General features: G+C 42.8%; 1 protein-coding gene across 8 annotated transcripts in view; it reads left to right on the forward strand.

Annotated features, from left to right (window-relative positions):
- Positions 1-16853, forward strand: part of TNC (tenascin C) — a 98291-nt gene that overhangs the window by 22628 nt on the left and 58810 nt on the right. For all 8 annotated transcript variants that reach the window (XM_050762030.1, XM_050762033.1, XM_050762034.1 and 5 more), the window contains exons 2-6: positions 4236-4828; positions 8193-9602; positions 10945-11208; positions 12621-12736; positions 13502-13658. In XM_050762030.1, coding sequence (XP_050617987.1) covers positions 4372-4828; positions 8193-9602; positions 10945-11208; positions 12621-12736; positions 13502-13658 — 2404 coding nt within the window. In that variant the 5' untranslated portion in view covers positions 4236-4371. The remainder of the gene's footprint in view (positions 1-4235; positions 4829-8192; positions 9603-10944; positions 11209-12620; positions 12737-13501; positions 13659-16853) is intronic.

Here is a 16853-nt window from a genome sequence, read left to right on the forward strand (position 1 = left end):
TAGGAGAAAGAAAATCCTAGAAAAAAAACACATTCATTAAAGTCCATATTTTTCGTTACAAATGTTTCCCTTTATTAAGCTCTTACTGCTACCGAAGACTGTGTGCCATTTCTTTTACACACATTATCTCATGCACTATGAGGACTCCCTTAACACATTTATTGATGACAAGACTCTAGCTTATGGTCACAGATGATATCTTGCACAAGGAACAGGAAGTGATCAAACAGTAATTCAAACCTAAGACAATTTGCCTATAAAACTTGTGCCCTTCATCACCATTCTATTCACATTCTGGTGCTTTGGAACCTGCTACATTCCCAAAGAAGCCCTTTCTATTGGGTGCCAATTCCAACTAGAAAAGCCTTTCTCCTGTTGTGCTGAAATTTGTCTTCTCATAACCAACCCTCCCTCCCTGCCCCATCCCCAGCATGTAAACACACACACACACAGGCACTTGTTCTGTCCTTAGGGGCTACAAGAGGCAAGCCAGTGCCTGCTTTGCCAGGATTTATACATAGTAACCCTGACTCACTCAACCTTGGTTCTCTCAACTACAAAATACACATGCCCAGGTCTGTAGTCCTTCCTCCTACAAGATATTTTCCAGACCTTTTACTGCTGATCGATTTTCTATAAAGATTAGAATCTGTTTGTGTTTTCTAAAGAGTCTCTGTAGAATAAGTTGCTCATTCTGAAATTACAAAAGTCCTACTATCAGAACATGATTCTTCATGTCTAACCTAAATACCTCCAACTGCAATCTCAAGTAATTTTCCCTGGGTTCATCCACAAAGGAGACTTAAAACAGCCAGTTGTCTGCATGAGAATATTTCACATTCTTAAAGGTCATTATTTGCTCCCTATTTTTTCCCTCTCTCATATAAATATTTCTAGTTCTAGTAAATTTATCTCCTCGCCCACCAGTGATTTCTGCAGCTCTTCTTTGATCTACATCCAAGTTGCTGCTGAGTTTAGGACTGTATTCAACTAGGAGGTCAAGCTCAGGCTTAAGTAAAAGGAGGCTATTGGCATGGACTCTTGTTAGGTTTTGTTCCCAGGGGTGCAACAAAATAGGAACTACTGTTTAATGAGTGCCTACTACGGGCTTGACACCATGCTGGGTACTTTATGTACAGGTCTCTAATCCTTAATTTTCTCTGGAAAGGTTTTGACTCCTGTGTTATAAATGAGGTCATAGTTTAGAGATGATAAGTAGCTTGCCAAAGTTACAGGGCTGATGAGTGACATTTGAACCCAGGTATGTCTAATTCCAAAGCCTAATCATTTTCTACAACACTGAAAATATAATGGATTTTTCCCAAAGTACAAAAACACCCGCCTTCCCTCAGACCACCATGAGCCAATAGGAAATACACAATGTTCAAGAATAACATACTCTTTCCCCCAACGATGCAACATTTGGTGGTACCAGTGCACATCTCTTAAACACACAGTGAGAAATCCTCACACTACTCACACTCTGGTCATTATTACTCTAAACTCATTGCCTTGGAGTCTCAATCAGCAACTATAATGGCTTTTTAGATGGAAATTTAAGTCATTTAGCAACACACACAAAAGTGTCAGGGAGAAGTCCAAAAACATTTCAAGCTTGGCCCGTGGCCCTTTCTAAAAAAAAAAAAAAAAAAAAAAAAAAAAAAAAAAGCTAAGAATTGATGGGAAAGGAGTAGGAAAGTAGAACTTTGTGAAGGTGAAGAGAGTTAGAGCAGCTATTCTAGTAGACTGTGCAACCAATAAATATTTGTCCAGTAAACACGTAAGATGGCCAAATTGGTTTGAAAGGAGAGAACATGCCAAGTCTCCTTTTTTATAATAATCTTCATTCAGTGGCCTTACCTACATTACAGACCCACACATTGTTAGTTAAGGAGCTATTTCAATGAGAAAGCATGCTCAAAAGAAGGTTGGGTGTTTTTTGTTTCTTTGTTTTTGGGGTTTTTTTTTTTTTTTTTTTTGGTTTTTGTTTGTTTTGTTTCTGGGGGGGGTTGTTTATTTTTTTGTTTGTTTGTTTGTTTTTGGTCTAACTAGGAGAAGATGCCCTAAATATATATTACAGGAATAGTTGGTAAAGTGTCAATAAGAATATAATTAGAATGTGGTGGGTATGTGGATAGGACCTTCTTGGTTAAATGCACTATGCTTTCTCAGTCTTTAGGCCCCTGATCAGTCATATAGAAATGTTTCCCAGTTCAATTTTCTTTGCCGCAATTCCTCTCTAAGTTTTGCAAAGGCTTTCTGTCATGAAGAAGGAGATGGTCAGTTGGGATCATGTTGATGCATTCTATCATTAGGATAAAATCTTTCCAGAAAAAAGTTAGAAACCTTCTTATAGGCTGAGCAATCCAAGCACCACCACTAATTGACATAAACAACTAACTTACAATGTGCAAATATAAGAACATCATGGGCATAGGGAAGTGTCAATTTCTAAATGACATGTTAAAAAACAAATATCAGCCGGGCACGGTGGCTCATGACTGTAATCCTAGCAATGTGGGAGGTCAAGGCAGGTGGATTGCCTGAACTCAGGAGTTTGGGATGAGCCTGGGGAACACGGAGAAACACTATCTCTACTAAAAAAAAGAAAATACAAAAAATTAGCTGGGCATGGCAGCATGCACCTGTAATCCCAGCTACTTGGGAGGCTAAGGCAGGAGGATCGCTTGAACCTGGGGGATGGAGGTTGCAGTGAGCCGAGATCACGTCATTGCACCCCAGCCTGGACAACAGAGCAAGACTCCTTCTCAGAAAATAAATAAATAAATAAATAAATAAATAAATAAATAAATAGCTCTTCAATTATCATTTGAACTTTACTCAGGTGCATTCCCTAATTAAAGAAAACCATGAATGACTTCATATCATGTGTAGATCACTTTCACATGCCTCCATGGCATTGTTTTAGTGAATATTATAACTGCCATTTCTTCCTGTCTTTATTTAGTTTCTCAACTGCCTCTGACAAGTCCCCTTTTCTCCGCTGCCTGATTGCCCCTACCGGTGAATAGCTCTGAGATAGATGAATAAGATAACTTGGCAAAGTGAGAACTGCTTCATGGTAGCATATTCTCCTCCATATTCTGTTCCCATCTAATTCTTCTCACTATTTAAGTCTCAGTTTAAATATTACTCTCCCTTTCCCATAAGCTATGCCCCACCTTTCTCTTGACCATTCCTTTTTATTTTCAAACCCCATAGGCAGTTATACACTATACCACAAAACAAATCCTATACATTCTTTCTTGCTTTGCTTCTTAAGTACTGAATGGATTATTCCATTTTCTTCTTAATTCTATTGTTAACTGCCCTGATGGTATATATACACTTGGTCTTATATTTATTTCTCCCACCCTCAGACCTCTGTAAAAATGCTCTAAGTACTTGTTGATTGGAGAAGACATCAGAGGCTCTTGGACATCCTTTCTGAGCTGTGAATTTCAGTTTAGACAACTGGTTCAGGAATATTCTGTCAGGCTCTTCTAAAAACTGGACTTTTGAAGGTTTTGGAAATAAATCAAGGAGCCGGGAAACTGAGGTGCAGAGGAGTAGACTGAATGCTATGCTGACAGTCACATAACTAGTAAGAAACTCTACTGGAATTAAAACTCAGTTTGCCTCCTAGAGTCATCCTTTATATTAACCTCTACCTCTCATGACAGAAGAGAACCAGCAGATGGTGTGAAAATCAGTTTTGAAGATCAATAATAAGAGGCAAGAGTTACTGAACATCTACCGGGACTAGGGCCTTTATAACACTGTAATAATTCATTCAGAGGACTTTGTAAATACTGAAGGAATTACTGAATACACAAATAACTTCTACATCATTCTTTTAACCCTGTCATTAGCAATTATGATCTTCACTACACAGAAAGTGAAATAAGGCAAAGAAAAGTTACATAACTTATCCAAGGGACCAAAGCTACAGCCAAGATACTAACCTGTGTCTCTTTCATTTCAATATTTTACCTTTTTCTCTCTATTTTTCTGTCTCCTTAAATTTCCAGAAGTTGAATAGTGAGTGAAATCATTCCTTCAAGTGGCAAAGTTCTTCTAGAGACCATTTTATGTTTTTACAAGGGTATGTAATGAAAGATTATCAGGAGAGCTTCAAATACAGGGAAATAAAATCAAAATTCACTTGGAATTACAGATATTCAATATATTCAATAGTAGATACTCATAATTTTTTTCTTCATCTTTGCTTGTAGAAAATAATTCTTTCGAGAAGATCAGGGACAACGGATTTGAAGTCTACTTTGTGCTTCTAAATCCCCAATTCTGCTGAGAGTGAGACACCCCAGAACTGTAGAACTCCAGCAGCACCCAGCCAAACCCACCTCCACCATGGGGGCCATGACTCGGCTGTCGGCAGGTGTCCTTCTTGCTTTGCTTGCCCTCCTTACCGAAGGTGGGGTCCTCAAGAAAGTCATCCGGCACAAGCGACAGAGTGGGGTGAACATCACCCTGCCAGAGGAGAACCAGCCAGTGGTGTTTAACCACGTCTACAACATCAAGCTGCCAGTGGGATCCCAGTGTTCGGTGGATCTGGAGTCAGCCAGTGGGGAGAAAGACCTGGCCCCACCTTCAGAGCCCAGCGAAAGCTTCCAGGAGCACACAGTGGATGGGGAAAACCAGATTGTGTTCACACATCGCATCAACATCCCCCGCCGGGCCTGTGGCTGTGCCGCAGCGCCTGATGTTAAGGAGCTGCTGAGCAGACTGGAGGAGCTGGAGAACCTGGTGTCTTCCCTGAGGGAGCAATGTGCTGCAGGAGCAGGCTGCTGTCTCCAGTCTGCCATAGGTATGAGCTGGCGACCGGCCCAGTCCCACACTGTGCAAATACGGAGAAATGAAGAGCATAGCCGCATCCATCACTTGCTTCCAAAGTGGGCTCACTAGAAAACTAGCTTCCCAGAGTGTTCATTACAAAGAGATTTTATGTTCAAATAAATGTGGACACTGCAGCCATCTCTCTCCTGCTTGGAGGAGTCATGGCGACAACTGCTTCTCAGAGGAATTTTCAGGCTTCTGATAAACCCTGCTTTGAAAAACCCTATTTCACCTTAATTATAAGTTTCTAAAACGTATTTGACCATGAAATCTACCCACTTTCTACCCCAAAACCTATGAGTACGCCATGAAATTTCTCCCCAGAGAGCACTCTCTGATAGGTATTGGTGTGGCCCCATCACCTCATTGTACAAATAGAGAAACTGAGGCTTGGAAGGAGGATGGGATTCCTGAAGGTCCTCCAATAAGGAGTTAAGTTCCTCACATTTCAGTATTCTTACAAATTCACAGTGCTGCCTGTGATAGTGCTGAGTCTATAAGAATTAGAAAAAAAGTTCCAATTTAATAGCAATTATAATGATTACAATCATATAAGCTACCTCTGTGTAACAGGCACTGTTGTATTATCTCATTTAATCCTCCCAACAGCCCTTTAATAAGGTTAGATAAGGGAAAGATAAGTCCTCTTCTGCAGATCAAAGAAATGAGACTCAAAGGGATTAACCCACTGGCACAAGATGACACAAAGAGCAATAAGAGATAGGGGCTTTGACCGAGTGCAGTGGCTCACACCTGTAATCCCAGCACTTTGGGAGGCTGAGGTGGGCGGATAACCTGAGGTCAGGAGTTCAAGACCAGCCTGGCCTACATGGTGAAACCCCATCTCCACTAAAAATACAAAATTAGTCGGCTGTGGTGGTACATGCCTGTAATTCCAGCTACTCAGGAGGCTGAGGCAGAAGAATCACTTGAAACCAAGAGGCAGAAGTTGCAGTGAGCTGAGATCATGCCATTGCACTCCAGCTTAGGTGACAAGAGTGAAACACCATCCAAAAAAAAGAGAGAGAGGGAGAGAGACAGAGAGAGAAATAGGGACTTTGCATGTGCCTGTGTGTCTCCAGAGCTCATACTCTCCCATGGATGCCCTGTTTCCACATGCATCTTATTTCAAGGAATTTTGCTGCTTTGGAATTATGTCTTTATCTCCAATAACTAAAGTTGATAAAGCTATGAGTTTCAACAACTTCAAATCAGAGCTGAAAATCTGTGTCCGCCACTCAGAAAAAATGTTCTTCAACAATTATTTCAAGAGTAAACCTGGCTGGCCACAGTGGCTCACGCCTGTGATCCCAGCACTTTGGGAGGCCGAGGGGGGCGGATCACCTGAGGTCAGGAGTTCAACACTAGCCTGGCCACGGTGAAACCCTGTCTCTACTAAAAGTACAAAAAATTAGCCAGGCATGGTGGTGCACGCCTGTAATCCCAGCTACTCGGGAGGCTGCGGCAGGAGAATCGCTTAAACCCATTTGAAAACATTTTCTTTAGGCATAAGTTAGTTTATCTTCCACTTCTGCCAACTCCCTGGAAAAATGCAGATGAGAATACACAGCAGGAGTCATGCTAAGTAGTCAGTTAAAACGATTATTTAGAGCAGTGCTCTCTAATGAAAATATGAGTCATACATGTAATCTTAAATTTTCTAGCAGTCATGTGAAAGGAGAAACAGGTAAACATAATTTTAATCATCTCTTATTTAATTCAATGTAGCCAAAATATCAGTTTTTCAGCCTGAAATCAATATAAAAATTATTAATGGATATTTTTCAGTCTATTATTTCATACTATTTGGAATCTGATGTGTATTTTACACTTACAGAACATCTCAATTTAGACTAGCCACATTTCAATGCCTAATAACCACGTGTGGCCAAGGGCCACCATACTAGACAGTACAGACTTAGACTCTCACTTTACAAATCAGCTTTAAAAAAATTCTTACTTCCTGCTGTCAAGAAGGAGATAAAATATATTAATACAAGCTGTTTCTAGGTACAGAGAATATAGAGTGAATATATTCCAGTGCAGATTATTTAGAAGTGGGTTTTGTTTCTTCTCCTTAAGCTCCATGGAGATCAGACCAGTGACTTCTGCAAACTGAGCTAAGGCAATATTTAGGCCTCAAGGAGCTCGAGTAATGTCAACCTTGACCCCACATTCTCCAGGTTGACCTCCACTTAGCCTTCAGGATAGAAATAAATAAAAGATAAAGGCACGATACTTTTCTGGTGACAGAGCCAAACTGAAAGGTGTCCTTATAGAATTAGAAAGCCATTAGCTACCTCATTTTAGTTGTGGAAAATTAGAATGTTTTGGTTATATAAACCCACATACCAACTTGAGCCAACCTTCCACCAAAAACTTTGGAAAAGAAAACAGAAAAAAATAACAAGGACACAAGAGTGAGCTCTTAGGGGGTTCACTTAACTCGGATATTCCCCAGGGAAGTGGGCTATTGGCCCAACTTCATCTATAAGAAAACTAAGCTCCAGATAGTCTAAATCCCTTGCCAAATGTGGCATAGATATTGAATCAAAAAGTTAGAATTACATTCAGCTCAACAACTATTTCTTGGGAATCTTTTATGTGCCCGGCCTTGACCACGCACTAAAGAAATAGTAACATAGTGGCCAGGCATGGTGGCTCACGCCTGTAATCCCAGCACTTTGGGAGGCCAAGGCGGGCAGATAACAAGGTCAGGAGATCGAGAACACGGTGAAACACCATCTCTACTAAAAATACAAAAAAATTGGCCCAGCGTGGTGATGGCCTCCTGTAGTCCCAGTTACCCAGGAGGCTGAGGCAGGAGAATGGCATGAACCAGGGAGGCAGAGCTTGCAGTGAGCAGAGATGGTGCCACTGCACTCCAGCCTGGGTGACAGAGCGAGACTCCGTCTCAAAACAAACAAACAAACAAACAAAATATATATATAGTAACACAGCCCAGCCTAATGTATGACTCATAATCATCATAGAAATAGTAAGACTTCTTGAAAATGTGACAAAAACTATGAATACACTCCCCAGGGGTGGAAATACACACACACACTCACACACACACCCCCCTATGCATAATCACACACTGTTTTGGCATACAAGCCTATAATTTTGGGGAGTTCAGCTTATGAATTCCTACCTGGTATAACTGGATGTGAGTCTCATCTGATTTCACACACTACAACAAATGGTTCTCAAGCCAGATGGAGCCTGAGGATGCAACCATCCTTCAGCTGAATTTGAATCTGGGTGCCCTGGGTAGATGCCGAGAAATGTGGCTGCTTAAGCCTGGCTGAGAACTTCTGTTTCTTTCGTTGCAGGCCGCGTGGACACCAGGCCCTTCTGCAGCGGTCGGGGCAACTTCAGCACTGAAGGATGTGGCTGTGTCTGCGAACCTGGCTGGAAAGGCCCCAACTGCTCTGAGCCCGAATGTCCAGGCAACTGTAACCTTCGAGGCCAGTGCATTGATGGGCAGTGCATCTGTGACGAGGGCTTCACGGGCGAGGACTGCAGCCAGCTTGCTTGCCCCGGCGACTGCAATGACCAGGGCAAGTGCGTGAATGGAGTCTGCATCTGTTTTGAAGGCTACGCCGGGGCTGACTGCAGCCGGGAAATCTGCCCGGTGCCCTGCAGTGAGGAGCACGGCACGTGTGTAGATGGCTTGTGTGTGTGCCACGAAGGCTTTGCAGGTGATGACTGCAACAAGCCTCTGTGTCTCAACAATTGCTACAACCGTGGGCGATGCGTGGAGAATGAGTGCGTGTGTGATGAGGGTTTCACGGGTGAAGACTGCAGTGAGCTCATCTGCCCCAATGACTGCTTCGACCGGGGCCGCTGCATCAATGGCACCTGCTACTGCGAAGAAGGCTTCACAGGTGAAGACTGCGGGAAACTCACCTGCCCGCATGCCTGCCATGGCCAGGGCCGGTGCGAGGAGGGGCAGTGCGTATGCGATGAGGGCTTTGCCGGTGTGGATTGCAGCGAGAAGAGGTGTCCTGCTGACTGTCACAATCGTGGCCGCTGTGTAGACGGGCAGTGTGAGTGTGATGATGGTTTCACGGGAGCTGACTGTGGGGAGCTCAAGTGTCCCAATGGCTGCAGTGGCCATGGCCGCTGTGTCAATGGGCAGTGTGTGTGTGATGAGGGCTATACTGGGGAAGACTGCAGCCAGCTACGGTGCCCCAATGACTGTCACAGTCGGGGCCGCTGTGTCCAGGGCAAATGTGTATGTGAGCAAGGCTTCAAGGGCTATGACTGCAGTGACATGAGCTGCCCCAATGACTGTCACCAGCACGGCCGCTGTGTGAATGGCATGTGTGTTTGTGATGACGGCTACACAGGTGAAGACTGCCGGGATCGCCAGTGCCCCCGGGACTGCAGCAACAGGGGCCGCTGTGTGGACGGACAGTGCGTCTGTGAGGACGGCTTCACCGGCCCTGACTGCGCAGAACTCTCCTGTCCAAATGACTGCCATGGCCGGGGTCGCTGTGTGAACGGGCAGTGTGTGTGCCATGAAGGATTCATGGGCAAAGATTGCAAGGAGCAAAGATGTCCCAGTGACTGTCATGGCCAGGGCCGCTGCATGGACGGCCAATGCATCTGCCACGAGGGCTTCACAGGCCTGGACTGTGGCCAGCGCTCCTGCCCCAGTGACTGCAGCAACTTAGGACAATGCGTCTCAGGCCGCTGCATCTGCAACGAGGGCTACGCCGGAGAAGACTGCTCAGAGGGTGAGTCCCAGGGTGCAGACCAGCGTGATGGCTGTAATGGAGTGGACTCCTAGTATGGGTTGGAAAACTATGTTTATATTTATAAACATACATACACACTGATTCTTTGCACATATTAATATATCCATTTAGACACACACCCATAATGACTCTTTAAGGGGGCCCTGTCATTCAGTTGTTACAAGGTGACCTATTTAAGGGCTGAAGGGCTCAGAGAGGTTATATAATTGTCCCAGGGACACATAGCTGACACATCACAGAGCTGCTATTCGAGTCTACCTAACTCATCTACATAGAGTTTAACATGTAGTGTTCAAGATGAGGTAGATAAAGGGATAACCTCTCTTTTGCTAAATGTCAACTTTATTTCCTACTCTCCACTGACATCAAACCAACAGTAAAAAAGTCTCTCTATTTGGATGGACGTAAAAATTCAGCCAAATTGAATATGCAGTGAGATTACATAAAAACAACTGTTTCAAATGCATACTCAGCTAAAGACTAAATGCCTATTATCTGCAAGATTGACCTGTCTTTTAATTGTCTTTTGTAACTAGTTTTGGTTTTTTGTTTGTTTCGTTTTTTTAATCCTAAAGCTCCTATCCTTAAAAGGGCACTATTTCTGGCAGTTGGTAAGGGTCCTGGTACATAGTAAGTGCTGAGGAAACCCTGGTTAAATGAAAACACAGGAGAGAAATATAATGTTCATGTTTAATGAGTGTCTTCTTTGTGCTTCTCTCATCCTCCCATATTATAATTGTCATAATGGAGAATCTTTGCCTTTACTAAAGTTATTGGAATCTAGACATAAATAAATGGCTTTGTGTTCAGTGCGGCCCAAGCAGGGAAGCCTGGTTGGAAAGAACACCAGGCTGGCAGGGAGGAGATATAAGTTCTAAACTTGATGAGGTGAGCAAGCTTGGTCAAGTCATTCTGCCTTACTTACCTCTATAAAATAAGGAATTAGACCAGATGAACCCAAAATACCCTCCCAGTGCTAGGGACATGTAACTCAAAGTTCAGAGCAGGGAGTCAGGCTCAGACTGCACTTTCCCATGCCAACAGCCTGCATCTGAACTAAGACTCAGGGAGCAGAGAAAGTTGGAGAGGCCAAAACACCAAAGGGACTCCAGCCTGAAGGAAATGGACTAAGGAACAGCCACCACAGGTCTTAAGATGGATCACAGCAGGGGGTCCTTGATACTGTCTGCATTTTAGAGGCAGTGGAAGATCTTCAGACCTCTGTGGCTGACAGTGGAAGAGACAGGTCAAGAGAAACAAACCTAGAGAGATTTTATAGGGCATATTGTTGACACCAGATGTCCTTTCTTATTCCTGCCAGTGTCTCCTCCCAAAGACCTCATCGTGACAGAAGTGACGGAAGAGACGGTCAACCTGGCCTGGGACAATGAGATGCGGGTCACAGAGTACCTTGTCGTGTACACGCCCACCCACGAGGGCGGCCTGGAAATGCAGTTCCGTGTGCCTGGGGACCAGACGTCTACCATCATCCGGGAGCTGGAGCCTGGTGTGGAGTACTTTATCCGTGTATTTGCCATCCTGGAGAACAAGAAGAGCATTCCTGTCAGTGCCAGGGTGGCCACGTGTGAGTGAGCATAACTCTGTAGGGTAGCCTCACCTGACCTCAGCCCACCCAGTATATAACCCTCCCTTGCCACGGCCCCCTACAATCCTATAGTTGTTCTTTATAGTTATACCAAATAAGAGCCTAGAATTAAGTCCATAGAATCATTTCTTAAAGAAATCCCTCGTTTTCCATGAAATCTTTCTCCTTGCTCTCCTGTATACTTCCTGCCAGAGAAAATCATTACAAGTAACATTTAGCAAGTGTTTACTATGTATCAGACTTTGTTGTAAGCAGTCTACATACTAGTACAAGAATGGTCATTTGGCCGGGCAGGCGTGGTGGCTCATGCCTGTAATCCTAGCACTTTCGGAGGCCAAAGCAAGTGGATCACCTGAGGTCACAAGTTCAAGACCAGCCTGGCCAACATGGTGAAACCCCATCTCTACTAAAAATACAAAAATTAGCCAGGCGTGTTGGTGCATGCCTGTAATCCCAGCTACTCGGGAGACTGAGGCGGAGAATAGCTTGAAACCAGGAGGCAGAAGTTGCAGTGAGCTGAGATCATGCCACTGCACTCCAGCCTGGGCGACAGAATGAGACTTTGTCTCAAGAAAAAAAAAAAAAGAGTCCTCATTATATGAGTTAGTATACGTATGAAATAGGATCTATTGTTAACTCCATTTTACGGATGAGGAAACTGAGACTACATGGTTAAGCATCTTATCCCAAATCATGCGGTTAACAAGGAGTAGAGGCAAAACTTTAACCCTGGCAGTCCTGGCAGTCCTGGCAGGTTTATGTTCTTAACCACTCTATTACTTTTCAGTGGAGCTCACTGACTATTTTTTTTTAAGTGGAAACATTCTGGTTTATGAGTTTAGCATCATTATAATTATCTTCATATCTGAAAAGCAAGCTCTGGCTAGAAATCGACCCTTTCTTGCTTAATAATAACATTGGCTGCCATTTATTCAACTTGCTCTGTGTGCCACGAACCAGGCCCAGCAGTCTACACATTGCAGTGGAGTATATCACTCACGCCTCAATGCATTCCCAGGAAGTAGACATATTTACCTTCTTTTTCCAGGTGAAGAAACTCAGGCTTAGAGCATTGTGTGCAATTTGCTCAAGTTCACATTAATAGTAGAGCTTAGATTCTAACCCCAAGTCTGTCTGATTCCAAAGCCTGTGTTCATTTTAGACTTAACCATATGAAATTGCCAAAATTAATCATGCCATTTATCCTAATAATAATTTTTATACAACCTCATAGTAGACCTCATCCCAGAAGAAGCTTTAAAAGGACACCTGCTCTGGTTGTCAGCCCCTGACTGTTGCAGACATCCAGTCTGGTTTAGTGGAATCGTGGCTGTGTTGCCCAACCACACACCTGCCCTATCCTTATGTTCTATTTGTGTTGTTACTTACAGACTTGCCTGCACCTGAAGGCCTGAAATTCAAGTCTATCAAGGAGACATCTGTGGAAGTGGAGTGGGATCCTCTAGATATCGCTTTTGAAACCTGGGAGATCATCTTCCGGAATATGGTAAGGAATACAAAAGAGCAGATCCATTTGCTCTCAAGAATTTGAAAGATGACCAAAGGGTTCTGAAGACTTCTGTATCAACTCATTTTCCTTAGTTTTTCGTGGAGGACAAGGCTCTAATTAGCATGTTTTGTGTTTGCATCTATGTTTTAAGGGATGTTGGTTTTCCCCTGATTTTAGTAAGTCAGTAAGTTTAGCACTTAGGGCTGATACCCTAGACAAAGAGAAGTTGTCACCTCAAGGTTCCAATTGTCCTCATCACCTTGGGAATCTCTACTCAGATGCAAAGAAGAGAAGAAATGGTCTCTCCCTCAAACTACAGTACATCTCAGATTTCAGCAACCCTTCTCTCCAGACCCAAATGTACACGTGAGGGAGGGAACTTGTTCTCTGAATTTAAGCCCAGGCTCTGCCACCAACTAGCTGTGTGACTTTGCAACAATCACCCTGCTTCTCTGATGCTGGCCTCAGTCTACCAAAGGAGGGATTGAGCTTGTGCCTTCAGAATTCCTTTGGCTCTCACATTCTGTCATTTGACTTGCACGACAAAGGGGTAAATGTTTACAAGAGGGAGAAACAAACTAGAGAAATGTCTTTATCATCTCTGTATCCTCTGTAGCTCACATACTGATCTGATGCATAGTAAGTGCCTAATGAATAGATGAAAGAATAAAAGAGGAATGAATGAATGCAGAGTGAATGAGTCACATAAATTAAGAGACTGACACCTCCCCTAAGTCTTACTAAGCTGCCTCTATCTCTCAGAATAAAGAAGATGAGGGAGAGATCACCAAAAGCCTGAGGAGGCCAGAGACCTCTTACCGGCAAACTGGCCTGGCTCCTGGGCAAGAGTATGAGATATCTCTGCACATAGTGAAAAACAATACCCGGGGCCCTGGCCTGAAGAGGGTGACCACCACACGTGAGTATCACCTTTAATACTTATAGAATGATAAGGCTGATTGTACCTCATAGCGCCTCCTGGTTGAGAAAGTGCCTTCTCATATAGCATCTGTATCATTTAACTTTTGCTACATTTTTAAAAGTCCAGATACAGTGGTTTAAAATAACAATTCTTTGCATGTTGGTGATTTGGGTTTGGGCTCAGCTGAGCAGTTTATCTGTTCTTGGCTGCACTCCTCATATATCTGTGTGCTTTAGGGGTGGATTGGCCTAGGATGACCTTAGCCAAGATGGTGTCTTTTTGTTTCGCAGGATCTCTCATTCTCCAGGATGCTGGTCCTGTTCACACAGCTATTGAACAGGTTCAAAATTGGCATTATATCACTTCTATCAAAGCACATCCCATGGCCAGTTTATATTTAAGGAATAGAGAAACAGATCCATCTCTTGATGAAAGGAATTTCAAAATCGCCTTTCAAAGGGGCGTGACTACCTGAAGATAATTAAGCCCATTGCTAACAATCTACCATATGGCTAGTTTAATATTAGCACCCAGTTCTAGGACAGAGGAAGGGAAAATATTAATGTTAAGGCTTAAAGAAGCTCAATGACTTTAACATCATATAGGTAACACTATCAGGGGCATAACTTTAAGCCAGGGTAAGTTTTATAACTTTAACCCCATTTCCACTAACATTGACTAGGCTCTGGTTTATGCAGAATGTTAATTCCATCTCTTCAATGGGAACCTAAATAAAATTTCATTCAGTACTAATGATGTCAGAACTTCTTGGGAGTAGAATAGGATTTAGCAGTACTAGATCATTTGGTGAGAAAAAGACCTGAATTTGGAGTTGCTCCAACAGGAAGCGACTTTTTTTTTCCTTTTTTTCTGTCACCCAGGCTGGGGTGCAGTGGTGCAATCTCAGCTCACTGCAACCTCTGCCTCCTGGATTCAAGTGGTTCTTCTGTCTTAGTCTCCCAGTTAGCTGGGATTACAGGCTCCCGCCACCACACCTGACTAATTTTTTTGTATTTTAGTAGAGAGGGGGTTTCAGCATGTTGGCCAGGCTGGTTTCCAACTCCTGACCTCAAGTGATCCACCCACCTCAGCCTCTTAAAGTGCTAGGATTACAGATGTGAGCCACCGTGCCAGGCCGCAATGTTTTAAAAAGAAAAACGTACATAATTTTGCACTTCCATATAGGAAAACCTCTTTATTTTCTTCAAGATAACATATGCGCCAACTCTTTAAGTAATTGACTCTTCTTGGCAGGGGTTGTTGGAAAAATTAAATCAGTTGCTAATGACAAGAAAGAACATCTTGCGTTTAAATATTTGCACATTTTGCCTAGCTCAGAGCCAATTCAAAGAATTTTCTCTTCCATAAGTAAGTGTTTTCCATCATCCTGACAACATCTCTCTGTGGTAGGTAGAAAAGCAGGTACCAACAGGAAAAAAAAATCATTAGATCACCAGAAAGACAAAGAAAAGACAAAGCAAATGCTTAGTTGCTATGGAGGAGGTACACTGACAATACAAAAGACTTTTTTTTTCACTGCTCTTTTCTTTTTTATCTAAATTTGGGAATTGTCTGCTTTATTTCTTCTTATTTTAGATTTTTTAAAATCTAAATTAGGGAATCGTCTGCTTTATTTCTTCTTATTTTAGAACAAACATTCCAACATTTGAAGTTGCATAATCATATAAATTTCAACATAGGGGGACAGATATTTACCTGTTTATTTTGTATTTTTAGTACAGACAGGATTTCACCATGTTGGCCGGCCACTGTGGCCGGCCGCAATTTACCACATATACCTGAAACCTTTGAACCTTTAACCTTTTTTCCAGATTTAAAGGGCCTTAAATTTCCAGTTCAAAACACATTTGGCTCCTTCTGTCTGGCATCTATATCAAGGTGGTATTATATTTACTTTTGAGGTCGATATTTTTGAAAGGTGTTGTCATGTAAAGGGGGAAAAGGAGGGGCTTTGGATTCAATGAGTTCTGAGTTTGAATTTCATCTTTACCATTCACCATCACCTTGGAAAAATCTATTTCTTTAAGCTCCAGATCCAACAGCTGAAAAATGGGTTTACAGTATCCTCCTTGTGAGGTTGTCATAAGACTCAAGACCTAAATAACAAAGCACCATGTTTGCACCTGATAAGTACAGAGCATTGTTAGTTTCTGCTATTCAAGGGCCCCAAATCTAGGGGGACATCAGTGTCCTTGACCGAATCTCCACTTCTTTAATGTAAGGGGACTAAGGAAGGCAGTAGGTACGGTTTGAGTGCTTGCTAGCACCTATAATGACATAGAGCAGGCAGCTTCTGTCCTTTTTTGTGGCATCATTTTCGTTGTGCATTTTATATCATCTGTGAGCCGAGACTGATGTATCAATACCTAGACTTCAAAAACAGACTCTGCAGTTTTCTCACAATCAGCTGTGAATTATTCTTCCTTTTCATTCGCCATGTAAAGCCAATTTCCTGTCACTTGTTATTGTTTACTGAACAAACGCTGAAAACACAAACATGAAGAAGAAGAAGACGACGATGACGAGGAAGAAGAAGAAGAAGAGGAAGAAGAAGAAGAAGAAGAAGAAGAAGAAGAAGAAGAAGAAGAAGAAGAAGAAGAAGAAGAAGAAGAAGAAGAAGAAGAAGAAGAAGGGGAAGGGGAAGGGGAAGGAGAGGGAGGGGAAGGAGAAGCAGAAGGGGAAGAAGAAGGGAAGAAGAAGAAGAGGAGGAAGAAGAGGAGGAAGAAGAGGAGGAAGAAGAGGAAGAAGAAGAGGAGGAGAAGGAGGAGGAAGAGGAAGGAGAAGGAGAGGAAGAGGAAGAGGAAGAAGAAGAAGAAGAAGAAGAAGAAGAAGAAGAAGAAGAAGAAGAAGAAGAAGAAGAAGAAGAAGAAGAAGAAGAAGAAGAAGAAGAAGAAGAAGAAGAAGAAAGGAGAAGGAGAAGGAGAAGGAGGAGAAGAAGAAAAGAAGAAGAAGATTCACTGAATACCCAGAATGTGCCTGTCTCTATACTGGGAATTTAAAAAGACTCACTCTCTGAATGAATGAATAACCCCACCTAAATTGACTCAAACTGTACAGAAATCTGTTATGAAACAATGAAACAGATGTGATATTAGAATGCTCTTTAAGGACAGTAGCAGCCACAGGGAGGGAATACATGTTTACCTTACTGAAGCCGGGTTTAAGAAAGGC

Source organism: Macaca thibetana, chromosome 15, assembly GCF_024542745.1.
Source record: "Macaca thibetana thibetana isolate TM-01 chromosome 15, ASM2454274v1, whole genome shotgun sequence".
Lineage (NCBI taxonomy): Eukaryota > Metazoa > Chordata > Mammalia > Primates > Cercopithecidae > Macaca > Macaca thibetana.